Source organism: Melospiza georgiana, chromosome 2 (genome assembly GCF_028018845.1).
Source record: "Melospiza georgiana isolate bMelGeo1 chromosome 2, bMelGeo1.pri, whole genome shotgun sequence".
Lineage (NCBI taxonomy): Eukaryota > Metazoa > Chordata > Aves > Passeriformes > Passerellidae > Melospiza > Melospiza georgiana.
Window position 1 is genome coordinate 100,530,233 of NC_080431.1, and position 20,690 is coordinate 100,550,922.

At 37.6% G+C, this 20,690-nt stretch overlaps 1 protein-coding gene across 2 annotated transcripts in view; it reads right to left on the bottom strand.

Moving 5' to 3' along the window:
- MID1 (midline 1) overlaps nt 1-20,690 on the bottom strand; it is a 140,274-nt gene that overhangs the window by 22,732 nt on the left and 96,852 nt on the right. For both annotated transcript variants that reach the window (XM_058045252.1, XM_058045253.1), the window contains exons 3-6: nt 20,279-20,374; nt 7,809-7,916; nt 4,610-4,758; nt 1,123-1,250 (exon numbers count right to left, since the gene is read on the bottom strand). In XM_058045252.1, coding sequence (XP_057901235.1) covers nt 1,123-1,250; nt 4,610-4,758; nt 7,809-7,916; nt 20,279-20,374 — 481 coding nt within the window. The remainder of the gene's footprint in view (nt 1-1,122; nt 1,251-4,609; nt 4,759-7,808; nt 7,917-20,278; nt 20,375-20,690) is intronic.

Below are 20,690 nucleotides of genomic sequence, written 5' to 3' on the forward strand. Positions count from 1 at the left end.
ATTCAGGATTAAGAGGGAGAGCGTATTTGGTTTATGCAGCAAGGTTTTGCGAGTGGCTGGGCTGCAAGAGTTATCTCTGCCAGAAAAGATCAGGAGCTGCCTCAGTATCAGACACAGACAGTTCTAAGATCCACCTGCCACTGTCCAAGGCTGAGCCCATTGCTAGTGTGATCACTCTGTGATAGCACTTTAAAGAAAGGGGAAGAAAGGCTGTGCAGCAGTGGGGGCAGAGAGGAGTGAGAAAATGTGATAGAAACAGCCCTGCAGGTGCCAAGATTGGTGAAGGAGGAAGGAGAAGAGGTGCCCCAGGTGCTGGAGCAGAAACTCCCCGGCAGCCTGCAGGGAAGGCTGTGGTGATGCAGGCTGTTTCCATGTAGCCCACAGAAGACTGCAGTGCAGGAGATGTCCACCAGCAGCCCTGGAGCACCCACACCGGAGCAGGCTGGTATGCCCTGGAGGAAGCTGCAGCCTGCAGAGAGAGTACCACATGGGATGAAGGTTTCCAACAGGAATTGTGGCCCATGGAGGACTCACTGCAGCAGTCCACTCCTGAAGGACTCATCTGCCAGAATGGACCCACTCTGGGGCAGCTGTTGGACAATGGCACCCTTGGAAGGGCCCATGTTGGAGAAGTTCATGTAGAGCTGCATTCTGTGGGAGAAAGTCCATGCCAGAGTAGGGGAAGGGCACCAGGAAGGAGTGGCAGAGATGATGTGTGATGAACTGACCACAACATCCATTCCTCATCCCCATGCAACACTTGGTGGGGAGCAGGTGGAAGAGTGAAGTTGAGCCCAAGAAGGACGAAGTGGGGGAAAGTTTTTTGTTAGATTTATTTTTATTTCTCAGTGTCCTACTTTTACAATTAATTTGCAATAAATTACATTTATCTTCCCCAAGCTGAGTCTGTTTTGCCTGTAGCAGTAATTCTTGAGTGATCTCCTTGTCCTTATCTCAACCCATGAGCTTTCATCTTATTTTCTCCCCTTACTGAGGAGATGGAGTGAGCACCTGGCAACCAGCCAAAGTTACAACCACAGGGAGAACTGAAGAAAGTCCTATCACTACTATTTTATGAGGAATACATAATAGTAGCACTTCAAGAAAAAAAAAAAAAAGTACCTGTAAGGTAATCAAGGCATTCCAACAATTTCTTCTCCCTGGTAAAATCAAGTGCGAAAGTATCAAAAGTATCATTGAGATTAATTTCAGGAATTAGAACCTGGGAGGATGCAGTTGCCATGGAAACCCTGTAATGAAAAGAAAAATGTCTTTTAGCACTCAAAACACAATGACTTTTTTATCAAGGTGGACTTGATCAATGTGGTTGTTATAGCTTCTCAAAAAACTTGATAAAAGCTTATATACGTATTTTAATTACATGTTTTAATTCAGGAACTTCTCCTGCCACTTTTATTTTTGACAGCAAGATCTCCAATATTTTTATTTTTTTTTACTGAACTTAGGCCTATCATGCAGTATCAGATAAGATTTTAACAAAATACTGGCCAAATAACAAAATCCCTTGAATTCTTCTTTTTAATCACCCATGGAACCAAAGAAGAAAGAGCTCTGTAATTAGCTGTGTTTAAGCAATCCTGACAGATGCTGCATCTCTCCCAACCCTTGTTTTCCCAAGCAGCTTCTTGCTGCAGGCACACCTTGGCACTGCTGTCCCAAGGGCTTGGTGCAGTCCCCACAGCTCCTCAGCTGCTCAGCACAGCACACTGCTGCCAACTTCAAAAGGCACAGGAGGGAGATAAAACAAATAGATGTCAGCATGGTTTATTTTAAAAGCCTTTTCCCTAAAAAGCATGTGTGCATACTTATATTTCCTCCAAAATGGAAAAGTTTCCTCACCTACCTCATTTCAGGAGCTACATTTACATTTTCTCTGTCCAGATGTACTAATATAAAGAGATGAACTTTCACAAGAAAAATTGCATTTTCCAGTCCATCCAGCCTGGTTTCACCAAATGCGTATTTCTGGAGAGCTGGACACTGGATGTGTTTACAGAAAGTTTGACTGGTTTAAGGAGAGAGATGACTAGACCTTATGCTATACAACAAATACTGGGCAAATGTTTCAGTTTGGAGATAAACAGACAACTATGCATGCAATCTATGTCTGTTATCTGTTATGAAATTTATGTCTGTTATATCATTTTTGACATGTCTGATCAAAATATTTGATTGCTTCAATTTAAAATTTTCCCATATTATTCTTTGTCTGTAGACTGGACTGAAATGACTCCAGGACGAATGTTTACTAAGGAGCATTTTTTCATATATATTTTGTGTAGTAGTTTTGGAAAATACAATAAGGAAAGTCAAAACCAGAGCTGTACATCTCATTGTCTTCAGCATAGTTTTCAAAAGCTGAGCTGGGGAGGTTTCCTTGTCAATATTCTTGTTATACAGTTTTCAGCACTGTTTCTGCTGCAGCTGTGAATGTAGAACTCAGTTTAAAGTAGATCCTAGGACAGATATTTTTTAAAAATTTTATTTTATACCAGCAGGTCTTTTTGGACTGTTTTAGGGGAAATGCAAAAGGTGCTCTGTATTTACATGTGTTACATTTCAGTTTTTGGTGAGATCAACAATTCAAAATTTCAGACACCCTGCTGAACCATATTAGGTTCAGAGGATTGAATTCTGTAATTCTGCCTACTGTTGACACTGTAAACACTGACACTGTACTTGATTGGAAAGGGTTTTTCTAGGATAAATGTATTTCATCCACTGCAAATAATGCACAACTTAATCATCAGAGTGAATGTAATGACTCTGCTTGTGCAGTTACCTGTTGTGTTTACAACAGAAAATATTTTACTGCAATTACTTTGAAATGTGTGGATGAAGAAATTCAGTGAGGATGATTTCAGGAGACTTCTTTAGCTGCTGGAGCTGAGAGCCCTAGTGAGACTTTACATGAGCAATCTAAAAGCAAACAAAATGTTGCTCACCACAGGAGAACTAAGAGAGTTACTTGTGAGGAATAATTTATAATTCTATTTAGCCTCTTTTGCCATTTGCAATTTGTCTGCAAGCACTTGGTATCTTTTTTACCCTGGGTTTTATTCACTGCTTGGAATGATTCTCTGATTTTCAGGATGTTCACAGCCATTTCATTACAGACAACAATCTGTGATAGCCAAGAATTTTTTGACTGGGGACATATGTCAGCTTGTCTCATTTCTGCTCTCCCAGTGTCTCTCCTGTGAAAGTATAAAGTATTGTATTTATGATGCAATTGTTCATGCTTACAAGTTCAAAATGGAGCTTCTCTGAATATTATGTGGTAGTCAGTTAGGAAGCCCTGGGTCTCCACAAGTTTCTGTCCTACTGCTGTTTCTGCTGAACACTGAAAAAAGGGCAGACCCCACCTTCAGCTTTTGATACTCATTCTAGTTTTACTACTGGCTTCAATTTGGATGCCACAATGTTGCTTGGTGACAGAATATAAACCACAGTCTGAGAGACAGCATATAACCCACTGCCTTGACTGGCCTTGTCTTTTTCAACTGATTTTCAGTTCTCTGAATCTGTAATGGGGAACCCAGTGTTGCTGGCTTATTTATAAATTGGTAATTTGCTGAAGACTTATGCAGCACACCAGAGTAAGGGAAAGACTTAAAAAAATGTGTAATAGGAGCAGGGAATTTCTTGTTTGGAATTTGGGGAAACTGGCTGGAAAATATGAAGAAATGTGAACCCTGAAATAAAAAAATAACTATTAAAAAAAAGCTATTTAAAAAAATTTAAAACCCCCATACTTTTGATGTCTTTCTTTGTTGTCCATATTCTCCTTCTTTAAACTTAAATGAAAAAAAAATTCCGATTGCTAAACAACTGATATTTCAGCAGAATATTTTTCATCAGAAAATCCTGCTGAAACTCAATGGGTATGTTTCAGCATTCACAGCATTGCACTGAAAATCAGAGCAAATTTTCTGATAGCATGGTCCCTGTCCTTGGGATCATTGATACATCTGGCATGCTGAAGAGGAGGCAGCAGCCTGAAGGAATAGAAATTCCCTGCAGCCAGTAGCCCAACACAACAGCTGATGTAACTTCCAAACCTCCTGGACTGTTGAATCTCCATCTCCTCAAGATGCATGGCGCAGGTTCACAAATTTACAAGTTTCATTTTCTTGTAGCTTTTTATTTTGTGAAGAATATGAATCCATTAAGATCATTACCAGTTTCTTCTAATGAATGCACTGACTGCCTGATTTCTTTCTCAATCTCAGAATTTTTCATGAAGTAGGAATTTCAGCCATAAACCCATTTTTTAAGTGTGTTTAACATCAGACATCTGCTTGGCAATCATTCTAACTCTTTCACTTGTGCATGCTGTTCTTGTTGTAACTCTTAATTTGCACCCTTTTTGACTGCTCCTCTTCTCAAAGGAATGTTTAGATTTAGGACTACAGTAAGGTTCTTCCCAATCTGGTATAGCACAAAGTAGAATTTTGGGGGAATATGTCAACAACCCCCCTGCCTTTGACCACGTCTCTGATGTGACAAGACAATACGGCAACTATGGCAACACATCTGCCTTAGAGAGTGAGGTTTTCCTTTTCACTGAGAGGAACATCTCTCTTACCTTTCAGTGATATTTTTGGCAGTCTGCAGGAAGCGAGCATGGTCGTTCTCCTTCAGTGACTGCTCTGCCTGAGAGATGAGGGACGTTGAGCGCTCAATGCACTGCTTGCAGTTTGCAATCTGCTGAGCCAGTTTTCTCAGCCTCACCACCTTGAGTGGAAACACAGGAAAGTAGTCATGTCTCTGAGGTCACAAGTCATGGTTGGCTTTGCAATTCAGAGGTAAAGCTGGGCAAAGGAGGAGTTAAGATAAATGGCTTTGGTGACAAGCTTTGTGGTGAACTCCATCTAGCCATTTTAATAAGGGACAGGAACAGCCTTTCTGCCTGAATATTTTCCACATGGAAAACAACAGGGGAGAGCCAAAACAAGCACAGCTGGCCTATTTTCCAGCAGAAGGAACGTCATTTCCTGGTAATTTCTGCTTACATGATAACTAAGGTCTATTTAGATAACCATTTCCCAGAAATTATGAGATCTGTGTTAAAAGCTACTTATAGATTAACTGGATTTTTTCTACTGAGTTTCATAAAAAGAAGAAAACTGAAAACAAAAGTTAACAGAAAAAGACTGTTCAATTCTGTTAACAATACATGCCTGACCTCATTATGTGCTTTAAGTAAAAGAGGGTGTTTTCTTGTTGGATATTTTTAACTGGACAAAAGCACAGTAGTGCTGGAGAGCTGATTATTATTACTGCAAACATATGTGCTGGAGATAAACACAGAAGATGTGACTGCAATCATTAGCAAAAAGGTTAGGGAAGGGTACAGTCCTCCATTTAAAGACAATGTTGGCTAACAAAACTTTCAGGAACTACAATAGTTCCTGAAAGGTCTGGGAGTCCTTCCCTTTGTTATCACATCAGGATCACAGTTTGAACAGGAGTAAGAAAAAGGAAGGAAATTAAATAACTCTGGAGTTCAGACAGGCCCATTAAGACCCAGTTACATGCAAAATGAAGGAACTAGCAACCAAATGGGTTGGCAGAAATGTCCAAATTTAAAATCAAGATAACTCTTCCAATCTCAGGAATTAGGGCACAGGCTATGAAGTTGCTGATTTGACTTTCAGAAATATTTGTATCCTAAGCAGTGATGAGGGTATTTTAGTGCAGCTATCTGACAACAGAAACAATAAACATTTAAAAAAAACTTTCCAGAACAAGATGCTGGCCAAATGATTTGTGTTGTGTGATATTTGTATGTCTTTAAAGATAGAGAAGAAAATGCAGGGAACACACACATTTTGGTAATGCTAATGATTTGATCAGCTTCTAGGATGAACTATGCCACAAAGTTTCCTGTAACTGTGCATTTGCAGAGTTCACAATTCAGTCTACACCAGCCTAACCAGGGAAAGGTTCCCAGCAGTGTTAAGAAGTTCATCTCTTTATTTACTAATTAATTAACAAGCAAACAGTGAACTGAAGTAAATTTTAACTTATGAGTTTTCTGCAGTAGAAGGCATGTCATGACTTGAGATGTCTATATATGAACTATATTTTTCACTTGATTGATTCTTTCTTTTATCTTCAAGAAGAGGAAGATGATAAATTGAAAAAGGAAGAGTCTCATCTAGCTCAGTCCCCACCCACTTCTGCAATGGTAGGAATGACATCTGCCCAAGGATTATCTTACCTAGTTGATATTTGCTTCTTCCCTGTTACATGTTCTGTGGGATTTTGTAGGGTTTGGGTGATAGGTGAGATTAAGTGTGGAGCTGCTCAGGGTGTTCAGACTCGTGAGTAACTGAAGCTGCAGCCTTGCAGGCACAGCTAGAGCTCAGTATGTGTTTCCAGCTCTGTAGCCACACCTAGAGTCCTACAGAGAAATTTGCCATGCTCTCCCTTCCAGAAAGACTCTTAGCCATAGGCCCTCTCAAAGGAAGATACATTGGGCAGAACTTCCTGTGGCTTTTCACATGGGTCTCTTGAGACCTTGAAGTCTTTAATATATGTAACATTTGAGTCAAAGCATTCCAGACCTTGACTGGACCTCCACTGATGTAACTTTCAGCTCAACAAAATAGAACAAAGAATGGGGACAGATTCTGATAACAGCTCTATTCAAAAAAATTTGGCATCAATTGTGTTACAAATCTTCCATTTAGAAATTAGAATAATTTTTGCTAGCAACAGAGTTTTTACAAGCAATGTGTATATTGCACAAATCCAGATGAATGGTAGGTTTTCTACTTCATTGGTAGCACACCTGGTCTCTCTGCATAGAGAAAAGGAGTTGAAACAAAAATGAAGGCCATCTATTTTATTTGAAGGGAATTATATTTTGTTAACAGCATGAGGAAATTCAGGTTTTTCACATAGTGTACAGGACCTGTGGTTTCAAACGTGTTTAAGTTAGCCTTTGCCTACAGAGTTTTCATTTCAAGTTAATTGGAATATCTTGACATCCACATGAACCATTTAACCTGCTCTTGACTTCATTCTTTTCCTGAGCTTTTCCCACACAAGAAGAATGAATATCTGACTTAGTTACTTTAGGAGTTAAACAGTAAACACCTTGCACCTAGAAAATTAAAACATTAATTAAACTCTAATGCATTTCTGAGTTAACAGTTAGCTAGAAAAATATGTTGAAACTTGAGTATCAGAGATTTTTCCTGCTCAATGTGTTTGCTACTAATAATCACGGAACTTTGGGAATTAGAAATGTACACCAAATTTAATTTCTTTCACACTTTTGAATATCTTTTTTTGTAAATAAGTTAAGATTTCATATCCTCATGAATGACAATGACTGGAACAAAATATTAGTGTGATAGTATTTGAATAAAAAGATAAAATACCTAGAAAAAAAAAAGAAGATAGTTGTGAGACATGATTCTATATGCTGTGACATTTTTTGAAAGTTAACACTTTGGGGGAAATACTGTCAGGCACATAACAGAGTGAAGGAAACATTAAGGGGACAATTTGTCATTTACCAAGTATGACAAAATTTCTGGTTTTATCCTTAAAATCCATAATCACCTGTAGTAAGAGAAATAGCCAATAAACAGTTGAGGTCTGGAGTACTAGTCTTCAAGGATTTAATTCTTTACATGAAAGTATCAGTCAGTAGCCAAGAACTACATAAGGACTTTTACAGATTTATACCAATAATATCTGCAGTCAAAAAAGCTGCAGTCAAAAGGAAACAGTGTTGACCTACTTGTGATCTAAAGAAGAAAAGTTTTTACCTTTCCTTCTTTGATTTTGGTTCCAATTATTTGCCGTCTTTGCTGGATTATTTCAATGAGTTGGTCACATTCTTCCATCAGCTTGGTTTCTTGGCGGGATGCATTTACCTACAAAGCAAAACCTTATGATAAGCAAAACTTTCTTTTTTTTACATTTTCCTTTTCCACCTTCAAATTTAAAAACCGCATTTTCTAAAATATTTGGTTTGGCATTTTTTTTCTCCTTTCTGTGTATAATCTGTTTTATTTTCAGTCCCCTCTTTTGGATTTTGCGAAGTACTGAATTGAGTTCTGCATGAGTACTGCAATTGTTTGCAGGAGGCAGGACTTGCAAATAAATAATCAGGTGTTTCTAAATCAAGTGAGGCAAGTCTGGTTTGGTGAGTACTGAGTGGTGTCAGCTCTAACACACACCAGTGAGAAGCGGGGTCTCTTTAGGAGGTGTTTCACACATCATGGTCTGCAGCCATACAAAGCACTGCAGTGAACACCAGCGTGTTCAAGGGCACAAATACTGGATCAGAGAGTCCACCTGGTGCAGCATCTCCTCTCACTGCTGCTGCTGCCAGCATCTGTCAGAAAAGAATGCCAGGAGGAAAGAAGTCCCAACACACATGATGACTCCCATGAGTGCTTTCTCATCCTCCAACCATTTGTATCTTGGTCCTCTTGAAGAAGAAGAATTATAAACATAATTTATACGTCATTACTAGTATTCAGCCAAATTAAATAAGATGGATTTATTTAGTTTCTCCTTCAAATCCTGGAAACCTTAGGAATCTGCATCATTCTACAGAAATGAGCATCACAGCTTAACTCACATTGAAGTGAACAACTGGGTCCTTTTAGGAGGATTTAAAAGTATCTCCTTCCAGCTGCATTTAATGATCCAAAGTCCTTTCACTGGAAAGAGCAATGAACCACTGATACCATACATATCCACATATTGGTTCCTTAGAGATTCAAACGATCAAAGATCCATGTGACAATACCAAGACATGTGTTGACTGTCTTAATTATTCCTTCTTTACCTCAGCAACAAATCAGACAAAATAATAATGTGCTCATGTAGTTTTCTAGAGTATAAATATATGAGAAAATGAAATCTTTTTAGTCCAAAACTCTCACAAATATTAGCTTTCTGTAGAAAGTGCTGACTTTTGTTAAAAAAAAAAAAAAAAAAAAAGAGAGAAAAAAAAGAGAAGAAAACTTGGATTAGAAAAGTTTGGGTTCTCAGATGAGTATGTTCTGTTTCTGAAGGAGATTGATTTTTTCAGTGACAAGTCAACATTCTATATACAACCACAAGAACCAGAAGAAAATACTTCCCCATCCAGCAGTTGCATGTTTAGCTTACATATATGTGTAAAGACTCAGAAAAAGAGGTAAAAAGTTCCAATCATGTCTAGAATAAAAAAAAAAAAAAAAAAAAAAAAGAACTTATTTCAGAGTTATATTTCCATTTGCACTTTGCTAAAAGAGGGTAAGAAGGTAAAGCAGCTTTCAGCCCTGGCTAATTGCCTCCACAGCCATGTCACCTTCCCACTGGGATAATGAGTCAGTGGTGAACAGCAACAGGGATTACTTTCAGGTGACAAGTAACTATATTGCACCCCTTGATTGTTCCTTCAGTCTGATGAGCCCATGATTCTGCATCAGTATTCTTTTCTTTCCTTCCAACAGTGTCTAAACATGCATTTACCTGTAAGCACATTACAGAGCTCATTAAGCTTAAGCAAATGCTAAATTTGGACCAGAACCAATTTTACAAATAACCTTCTTATGTGAAATACACAGTATCCTCCAGGCAAAGAGAGGACTTGTTTATAAAGACCTGTTTCATCAAGGTTTTGGATTATCTTTCTGAAATCTTCATAAAGTTAAAGTTTGTTTACACATTTTAGAGGCTTAATTATTAATTAAGGCATCAAGATTATAAGGAAAGAATACATTTGTTTTTGGAAGGGGTCAGATGTGACTGCAAGTGCTGGTGAAGATGTAGAAGGTATTCCTATTATGCTGGCTTGGGTGCCCATGGTTCTCCTTTTATTTGCTGTTTGCTCTGCCTGGCTTCTCACCACAGTCCATGAGGAGAGACAGCATGAAGCAGCCCACCCAAAGCCTCTGACAGTGCCAGTGTCTCTCCACTGATAACCTAGAAAAGTTAGTCAGTGTGCACTGTCCCTCCTATTCCCTTTGTTCCTGCTGTCCCAGTACTTCAGCTGCATCACACATCTTGCTTTGGCATGAAACTCTGCAGAGCTGCTTTCAACAAGCTGTACCATGCACTGGTTTCCCAGTCCTGACTTCAGGCTCACTACTGCATTGAAATTCCACTGAAGATCAGGGAAGCCTACACAGGCTCAGCCCGGGGCAGGGATCACATCCACTGCATGTGGGCACAGCTCCTGTGTCAATAGCAAGGTCAGCCCATGCCACAGCCAAATTCAGCACATTTTAATTACAGGAACACTCCTGGCACCTCATTATGGTAACACTTGATGGGATTTTTGAGTAGCTTCCACTCAAAGTGTTACTTCTAGCACCACTTACATCACCAATTTGCTTTGTCAAGAAGATCTAATTAATTGTTGGGATAACTGTCATGAAACATAAAGTTACAGGAAGGCTAAGTCAACATTGTTTCATTTAATACTCTGGTTGATTTGAATAATAATGTATTAATTGGATCTTAACTTAAAAAGCTCTAGACTAAGAAAAACAAAATGCTTGGAAAAAATCTCTGGATTTCTTAATGCACTGAGTGCAGACTTCTCTTTTTCTTTGAAATCTTAAAAGTATACTCTTTTTAAACACTATTTGAAGACATTTCCAACTTTATAGCTTGGACAAGCTTGTTAAAAATGAAAGTAATATTCTAAAATTATACGATATGTCTGAGCTTTATATGAAAAAAATCCCTCAACATTTAATCTAGGGGCTTTTCTTAAGCTGAAATACTCCTTAATCATATTTTCAGCCCCCAAAGCCTCTGATTCAATAGTAACTTTATAATTGAGCACATGCCTAATTTTAAGTGCACTACATTAGCTGTGGCCCTAAAGGGACTATTTGTGAGATTACCATTAAATAGTATTTACTTGTGTGTTCCTGAGGAGTCATGTGTCAGACCAAAGAGCCACAGGCATGGACCAGGGCTCCACTGTACAGGTGCTACAAAAACAACAGAATGAGGCTTTTCCTTCTGCTTGAGCCCTTTGACAAACAGCGACCTTGACAACAACTTCCAGCTGGGCTGGCTAAGGAATGTGAGTTCTGTCTGGTGAAAATATTTGAGGTTTTACATTCTACATTTTTTCCACATTAAAAAACGAGCCCTCTTTCCAAGGAGTTTGTTAAAAGAGACTGATAGCTGCCTTATAAAGTCTGGTGACTGTGTCACACACTTTGTGAAAGTCTCCAAATCATAGAGAGAGCTGACTTCAGTCTGGGCTCCCACCACCCAAGATGAAGGTTGATTCTGTAATCTGAGGTATCTGTTGTCTGAGACTTTATGCTAGACTTGGTGACACCTTTCTATGGAAAAATTCACTATTAATACAATTAGTTTTGGCATCAACCGGTTCCTTAAACATCCATGTCCAGAAATACTTTGAACCTAAAACTTTCTGGTTTATTGGTATCATTTTTATAAATTTCTTTTCCATGCCAGTTAAAATTGACTAGGAGGCTTTATGATATAGCAAGAACTATGACATCTAAAAAGAAGTAGAAGGACAGATTCTAGTTGTCCTGATTTTGTGGAGAATTTATTCCCATTTCTGCAACACACACAGACCTCAAATAGTTTACTGAAATAACCCAACAACCTTACAAATTCCAGGTTTCTTTCCAGGTTTTCCAGACATATGGATAGGGACTGTGGCCCTTTGCCTCAGGAAGTAGGTGTAGTTAAAAAAAGCAGAGAAATGGGGGTTCCTAAGATGTCTGTCAGGGAGCTGGAAACAAGCAGCCCTCCCAGCCCAAAGGGGAGAGCAGGCCAGCTGTTCCCAGCTCCACAAGCTGAGAACTGATTTGGAAAGTGTTCTGCTCTCTGTGGAGGCTTCCCAGGCTTTCACCTTCAGAGACTTGAGTTAAATTGCAGCTTAGCTCATCAGAAAATGAATGTGGTGGTTTCAAAGTCCCCAGCAGATGTTTGGGAAATCACAAAACTACAGAATGGCTAGAGATTTGAGGTTATAGTGGAGCTTCTATGGTTAATTTGAAGGCAAACAGAATCAGAGGGCTGGATTCATACCCATGAAACCACCTCAACTAATATACTAAAGCAAAGGATATTTTTGGTGTCTCACAAGGATTTTCCTTGCAATAGCAAAACTCTTCCTCTGAGATTCCTCATAAGTGAGGCAATTCTCCCCACAAGTTGAAATCTTCATGTGTCTTTTTGGCAAACAATCTCTAAATGACAAGCAAAATAAGACAAATTAGAGGGGGTCTGCTTTTTAGGGCTACGCTCTCTGTGATAAATTCATCAAAACCAGAGCAATTTTTATTTCCTAGTCATCAGTTGATTATGCAAAATGGAAGAAAGTAGGTTGTAGAAAGAGTCTGATCTTTGAAAATTGAGATATGCATTTGAGTTTCAGCGTCATGATTTAAAAATTATTTCAATTTCTTAAAAAATAAATTCTTTGCAACTGTGGCTGTACAGGTAAAGAAGAGGTATGAATTTTTCTTAATGTGTTTGAGTTGATAGTTATAGAATGACTATATACTATGGCTATGACTATATACTCACAATAATTACTGTATACTCAAAAGAAGACAAAAATATCAGAAAAGTAAATGGAATGATTCCACTCAAAACCTGTTGCATCATTGCCACATACTTCACTTTAGATTTGAGCCTCAATTTCTTCTTGCACCAAACCCAGAAAGTGAGATTAAAAAAAACTAAAATTTTTACATATAATGGCCAATACCTATTTACTCTAGGAAAACTTTCTTCATTGCCATGGAGATGTGGAACACATTTGCTTGGATTAGTGTCCCTAGATGAATTAAAGGATTATACTCTCTTAAAGAGAGAGGCCTGTTTATTTTACTCCATGTTGTAAAGTAAGTAACTTTTTTTCATAGAGCCAGAATACATTGAAGTATTATTTTCACATCATCCATATGTAATTTATTTATTTAATGGAAAAAGATAATCATTAACGAACATTTATGAAAAATTTTCTTCCCTTTCTTTTTATGGGCATGAGAGTCATAGATTCAAACTTCCTTTATTTCATGTTTGATGTTATGGGTTGTTCAATTTAGTCCTCTACAGAGCAGAAGCAGAACTCTTGGAAAATAACTTTTTCAGGTTTTCCCTAGTCTAAACATAAATCTGATTTTATCTGTGATGACAAACCATGCCTTTGGAAATATGTGATATTAATCAGCTTGCCATCTGAGTATAAATTTTTTAGTTTGAAATGGTGCAAAAAAAAAAAAAAAAGGTCATCTTCCATTTCAAGTGTGCCAGAGGCTTTGTTTTTGTTTGCATTCCACATCTATCTCTAACCAGGAGACCTGTGTTTGTGTTTAGAGGCAGTCTCAGATCAGGTTAAACAAAGGTCAGTGCAAAAATATTCCATCTTACTCTGGCTACGTAGGAATTCTGTGAATGAAGGATCGATTAGGCCAGGAGAGCTAAACCACTTGGTGTCCAGCAGATAAGACTATCTGCCCCAATCCTGACTAAAAGTAAACCTTTCTTAGAAGACTGAAGTACACATTTTACTTACTAAAATATTGTTTAGAAATTTTTTGTCCCACTGTACTTTGAAGCACATTGGTGAAAACCTAACCAGCAAGACACCGAGAAGTCCTCTAGTGACATTTACAGTCTCATCCTAAAACAAAAAACCCCCAGAATTTCATGGGGAAAAAAAATATTTATAAAAATCTCATTATTTTCACTCTTTTTTTTACACTTTCTGTTAGACCTTCTTTAAACCTAAATAATGAAAATACTTTTTAATTGAACAATATTTAATTATTTATTTGTTTTAGGTTTTCCTGCTGACATTAAGCCTTTGTTCCATACTGAGCAAAATATTCCTCTTCATGTGTTTTATGTGGGATAGAAAAACAAAAACTATCAAATAATCACTGAAGTTCAAAGGACTGCCCATCCTTTCATGATATTGAAACCAGTGCACTTGTAAATAATAGTTCAATACTTAATACTGTCATCCAGGACCCAGGGTCTTTAGCCCAGTGTTTAACATGCCCACAAGAGGACCAGTGCCTTTGGCCTCCCTGCATCTCTAATTGCTCTTTAGCTGTTTATGTTAGGCAGGAAAAGGAGGAATTTAAGAGTATTTTGTTCCCATAATGATAAATGACTCAGAGATAGAAGGTTCCATAAATTGACAACATTTTGACTGAAAAGTTAGTCTCTGATAGCAGGCACAAAATATTACCTGCTGCATTAATTTGCCAGCTAACAGTGAACTAAGCTCCATTTACTAGTCTAAGGTCAAAGTCTTGCAAGAATATCAGTCTATCAAAAATCTGAACATCTGGATATGAGAGAAAGGGAGAGGTGCAGCAAATCAGGACTAGCCACCTTGGCAAGCAGTGAAAAACTCTGCTATTAGTTTATATACAATCTGTGTGACCTCTTACCATAACTACAACTACAATTTACAGAAGGTATGAAACAGTTGTAGGTGTAATAACATATTCCAGCTCGTGCTTAATCTGTACATAAAATGTATGCATAAATTCTGCAGTTCCATATTTGTATAGGACCAATTCTACATTTAATTAGTAATTTTTGAAAAAAAATTAATAATTCTTTAGGGAAATAGTATTTGACTACTAGGCTACTAGGCATGTAACTTAGGACATCCTTGAATGAATATTCTGTATCACCATATGCTATGCAGTGTTTTGTCAGTTTTTATTTCTGAAGTTTCTCTTTTCTGATGCTACATAAATTTAAGACACTGACTAAAGCTTACCTGAGATTTCCATTGAATGAAATCAAATTTTGTGAGAGTGGAATTAAAAGTAAAATGAAAGTAATTAGAAGTCAAAATAGATTATGCCACATACTTAATCAAAATAATGTTAATAGAGAAAGTCTCTTGTACCTTCTCTCATTAGAAACTGTCTTAGAAAAAATAAATGCTGTAAACTCCATCTTAAGGTTTTATGCATATGATCAGGTTTGTTCTTAGTATCTTACTGAGAGTGAGAACTCCTAATTTCCTTCAAATCATATTTTTCTGTCTATTTCAGAAAATCAAAAAATACCATTTACTTTTAGCACTTAAATATAGCCAATAAATGTAGCTGCTGAACAAACATCTTCACAAAAGTGGAAAATAGAGGGGCAGAAGAATAAACAAATTTCTGTGGAGTTCCTTTCCAAATTATCACACATATTCCACAGTGATGGCAAACACTTACCTAACCCATTGCTCCTTTCCTAGGAAAAAAATCCCCAGCAAAGTAGATTCCTTATTCCAAAGCCTTAGTATTACTCTGAAGGCCATTTACTGCAGTTCAGACACCAGGATTTACATACAGGCTTTCTAACTAAATTTTCCTATTGAGAACCTCTCAGTTTACTTGAGTTTTGACAAAAATAATCCCAAATCTCAAGGAGTGAGTACCATGAAAATTTGTGAAAACAGAGTACTCACTATTTTTTATAGTGACAGACAAAGCCTCTTTATTTTTCAAGGGTCCTTTGAGAATTGTATTGACAGCTGAGTTTTGATTTTACTGTCTCTCAAGGAACAGAAATGCCATGCAAAAATTGATGGAGACATTTTGTTGCAAAATTTGAAGGAGCTATCTTGTCACTGAAGACTTACTAGAAACTCAACATTCCATTATTTTTAAATTTTCCTGTTTGGATAATTTCTTTTTTATCAGCCATGCAATAAAATAGCAACAGTAGGATTTTTAGGTGCTGCCATCTTCTCTTCATTGGTTTTGCACTACTCCTTTACACTGATATGTAAAATGTATGTGATAAGTGTGAGTGCTGAGTATCTGTGCCAGTGAAATAAAGGTTCTTTCCTTGAACTACTTTTTATTCAGGTGATTATATAACATGACTATAAAAAACACCATTTGACACTCACAAACCCAGTTTTTTACTGGGAACTTTACACTGAGATTTTGCCTGCAGCAGATCTTTAGAAGTGAGCTGGAAATGCAGCATTTCTATTACATACAAAGAGAAAAGGATGCAGCACTTAGAGGGTTACACAACCAGAGGAAAACGCCTCCTCTTTATGGAACCCAAAATTATTTTACAGTGTTGTCCAGAATCTGCTTCCTATGACGTTTGGTGAATTCAAAACAAAACAAAACAAGCAGAAAGACTGAGATACAGATGCAAGCAAAACCTATTTCCTTTCTCCTCCCTCCTAGATAATTGCTCCAATTTCTCCTCCAGCTGAGTTCAGATTATGTTTCTGTCTAACAGATGAGAAGCTTTATGGTATTGACGATATAACAGACATTTAATCACGCATTTCCTAAAAGAGATGAGAAAAAAAATTCCAAAAACAAAACTCAAATTGCTTAGAAACAAAATAACTGGCATAAGAGTCTCATGCCCAAATTTGTGCCTTATGTCAATGAATGCCACTGTCTAAAAGTCTTCTGCAGAAACCTCACACAGTCGTAGAGTGGAAATTATGACAAAGAAGCGAACTTTCTGTGTCACAGCACCTTGTCAGTCAGAGAAACACTGACAGCATTATATCCTCCCCTGATTCAGCTAAGAGGGGGCTAAATCCTGAGCAGAGGCCGAGCCAGGAGAGCAGGATGCAGCCCCCATCAGCTGGCATGTGGCAGGTGTGCTGGGGAGGGTGGCAGGGCTGCAGTGCTCACAGGCAGGGCCACACAGTGCTAAGGGACACCCTGGCTAAGGGACACCTGGAGGGGGCTGGGGTGGCCACAGGGGTGCTGACACCCAGGGATTCATCCTGGGCCTGCCAATCCCAATTTTACAACACTGTTTTTGGAAGACTTGTACAAGGCCCCTGCAGAAAATTTAAAGATAAAATTATCCAAGACAATTTTTAATGCTCTTAAAATAGTTTTCTACAGATCCTATCAGAAGTATGAATGCTGTCAATAAGGACTACAAAGAAACGCATATCCAAGTAGCAGTCATTCCTATTCCATTCTCTCTTTTTGTGGAGAAAGGTCTGTTTTATCCCATGATAAAATATATGATCAGTTTATCTTTTTATGAAGCCCACCCTGCTGTGCCAGGGGAGGCAGCCACAGGTGCCTGCCCTGCACAGAGTGAGCAGCAGAGCTGCCCTGGGCCAGGGGGTGCTCTGCAGAAAGCAGCCAGGTCCGAAGTATGAGGTTGAGGATTTGCCATGGGCTCTAAGGAAGGAAAAAAAAGCTTCCCTGATTACCAGCCTTCGGGGTTTTCTGCAAAACCAAGGAATGACAGACAGGATTACAGAGGAAGGGAGAATGGAAAGACAGAAAAATTAGTGTAAAATGAAAAACATGTTAGAGATGTGTCTGAAAGATGAGTAGAACAAGTGTGTCAGCATGCTCCTGAACAAACAGAATGGTTTGGGACAGAAAAGAGTGTTATAGTCTCAAGCAATCACATGTCAGGGTGTGGTTCCCTTTGAGAAAATGGAATTTTAAAAACTGTTGCCATAAGCAAATAAACTAATCCATGTTAAGCATGAAAGTAGACATTCATATACTGAAATTGATTTATTATTAAATGCTTAATATTATATCTTAATTAAAGTAATAAAGAATAAAGGTTTGGCTTGATTTATTCACAAAGATTTTCTTGCTGTTATGATCAGAATCACCCATAGGAATGCAAGAGTGGAAGTGCACTTGAGGCTCCCAAGATCAGGTTCTCCATCAAGATAAATCCTGTCACAAATTGATAACCTCCTCCATCCAATCCAGAAATTGGCAAGATTTATGTCTCCAATGCTGTGATGAGAGGCCAAACCAGTTACCCCTCCCCAGTGGCTGGAAGGCCTCCAGCTTCCAGATTATCAACATCACTGATCAGTCCTTGTGCATTCATGGGGAAAAAAATGGAAATAACTGTTTCAGAAAGGAATAAGCATGAGTTTTAAAACATAGAGAGATTGGGATTTGGCCTTTGCTGTGGATGACAGTACAGCTGGGAAGGATGCCTTGCTGGATCACCAATCTGCCATAAAGCTGGTTCCTGGGAAGCCACTGACTGCTCACTTGAGATGAGAAACAGTGGCATTGTGACAACATTTGGTTTGGCTGGCGAGGATCAATTTATTCAAAATACACAGAGCCTGTTTTTCATTCATTTTTGAACACATCAGTTTTCACTCCATATCAAACCAAAAAAGACATTCCTTTTTAATTTTTCATGTAACATTGAATTTTTTGGCTTATGACATGATAAAGGCTTAAAAAATGTAACTGTTTATAGCTACAAATAAATGTTAGTGAGCATGACTTTTAAAAGTTTATCTATATCAGAATAAAGTCTTGGTAATTTTAATACAAGGAATAATAATAATTTCCTTTCCCTCCTTGTTTTTCGAAGTTCAAACTATATCTGAAACTGGAAGCTTATTTCCTTTTTCTTTTTTTTTTAACCGGTTTTAAAGGCCCCAAAATCTAAATCAAAATGATTTCAAATTAGTTAAGGAAAATCAAAGTAGGTAACAAAAGTCTTTAAATTTACTACCTATATTTTTATATGTTTACAAATGATGTACAATGTATTTTACTTTATTACCTGTAATAAATCTAATAATGAAAAAAGAATGCATTTGCTGTAAAACTAACTTCCTTTTCAGTTTCAACATTTCAGTGGGTTCATATGTCAAAAATAATACATTAATTGGAAGCTTTTCCCAATATTTTGTAATTTTAAATTTGCATTGTTAATGTTTTAGCCAATATATTGTTTCATTTAATTTTCAATTTGGTTCCTGTATTGGGTTGAATTTCTCTCCTCAACAACCAAGAAGAGAAAGAATGTACTGACTTTTCAAAAAACTATCTAAGCCACACTTTCTCCAATGCTGGAGATATGCACATCATATCTGAAATTTTCACAGGGCTCTGAGAAACAGAGATAACTTCAAAGTTTACTTCCCCGTCCCCACTTGCCCAATTTTCAGCACGGCCAAGGTCCAAGGTTTTGACTGAAGCTCATTTCTTAATATTTAGCTAATTTAAATGCTAATTAGACTAATTTGATGAATAAAACATGGTAGGAATTCATTAACAACTATGTTGCAATTGCTTTATGTCTACAGAGAAATTTTCTAAACCAGGGCTCCAGGGACAGTAGCGCATCTGTTACCGACTGAGCAAGTTGGATTCTTGTAACACTGAACTTAGAGCTGGTAAAATGTTGCAGAAAGGCAAAGAAGACTGAGGAGCAATTTTAAGTTTTTCAGCTCTAGCACATCTTGGACAGAGGCCACCAGTGAAGAAGAGGCTTTGTGCTGTCCTGAGCCCATCTGCTTCATGGGGTTTGCTCAGAGCTTTAGATGCAGAGGAACAAACTGTGACTTATCTCTGTCTCTCAATACCCACTAATGCCATTCCAGCTGTTCTGCCTGGTGTCACTGGTGCCTAAATAAAGGAATTAAACCATCCACCTAATGTCTCATACTGTGGGTAGAATTTTATGGTTTTATTGAGCTCTGTGAAGTTGGTGAGGCTCCAGAGAAGTGGAGCAGATACAAACATAGATAAGATGATCTCTTTGGAAGAACAGGGGAGTTGTTTGGCTTTGGTTGGTTGGTTGACTTGTTTCTTGACTTTGTTTCCTTTTTTTGTTTTGGTTTTGTTTGCTTTTTCTTTTTTGGGTGAACTTTTTTTCACCTTTTCTAGGGGAGAAAGTATAGGTTCAGATCCCACCCTGCTAAAGATTTTTTTTTTGATTGTCAGAGTGGAATATGTAAGCAAAGCAACTAAAAGGCCTGTAAGAACCTGTCTTCTTTGGAAGAGAAATATATTTCATGTATGACATTTGAGTACAGATATGTATTTAGGTACTTAATTTTGACTAAAAAAAAAGAAAACAAAAGCAGCATTAAACAGAAACCTAAATGAGGTTGGGAATCTGGGTGTTCCTATTTTTTGCTTTCATTTTCCATCTGTAAATATTTCTCTATCTCACAAAGGACCCAGAAAGACAAGTGTTACAGGTAGTAAGTGATTGTTCAAGGATAGTAGCAGTAGAGGCCATAGCAACACACCATAATTAAAACAGGACAGAAAGGAATGTAAAGGAGGTTATCTGTATTGAGAATACCACTTATCAGTGAAAAAGCTTTAAGTAAGTTTACCATTATTCAAATTAATTTCTTCACTTGTTTGTTTGGTTTTATTTATTTTTGTTGGGGTTTTGTCTGGTTTTTTGTTTAAATGTTTGCTCCTGGATGCTAGAAATGAATGTAATTAGGTTTATAAGAATTTCTGATTGAGGCCATACTCACTTCTACATGCTGACAGGTCTGAATGAGTTTTGCCAGAAGAGTTTCCAGTTCAGTGTTCCTCTTAATAAGGTTGGTGAGGTTACTCTCCAAATTTTGCTGTAAAATTAAAGAAAAAAAAGAATAACATTTCAAAGATTTTAATACTTTGGTGAATATTAGAAAAATCAAATTACACAGATATGAACATGAGATTTTCATATTGATATGTTCCATTACATGTTTGATTACATTAGATGTTTTGTCTGTGCAAGACAAGAGAGCAAGAAAGCTCATGAAAAGAGTGAATTCTGGAAAATAGTTTTTCTAAGGACCTAATAATAATTAGATTAAGCAATTAGTTTCATTCAAGAGGAAAAAAATGAGTAAGGAGAAGACCAGAAAAGGCAAGAACATTTCTCCAAAATAAATATTT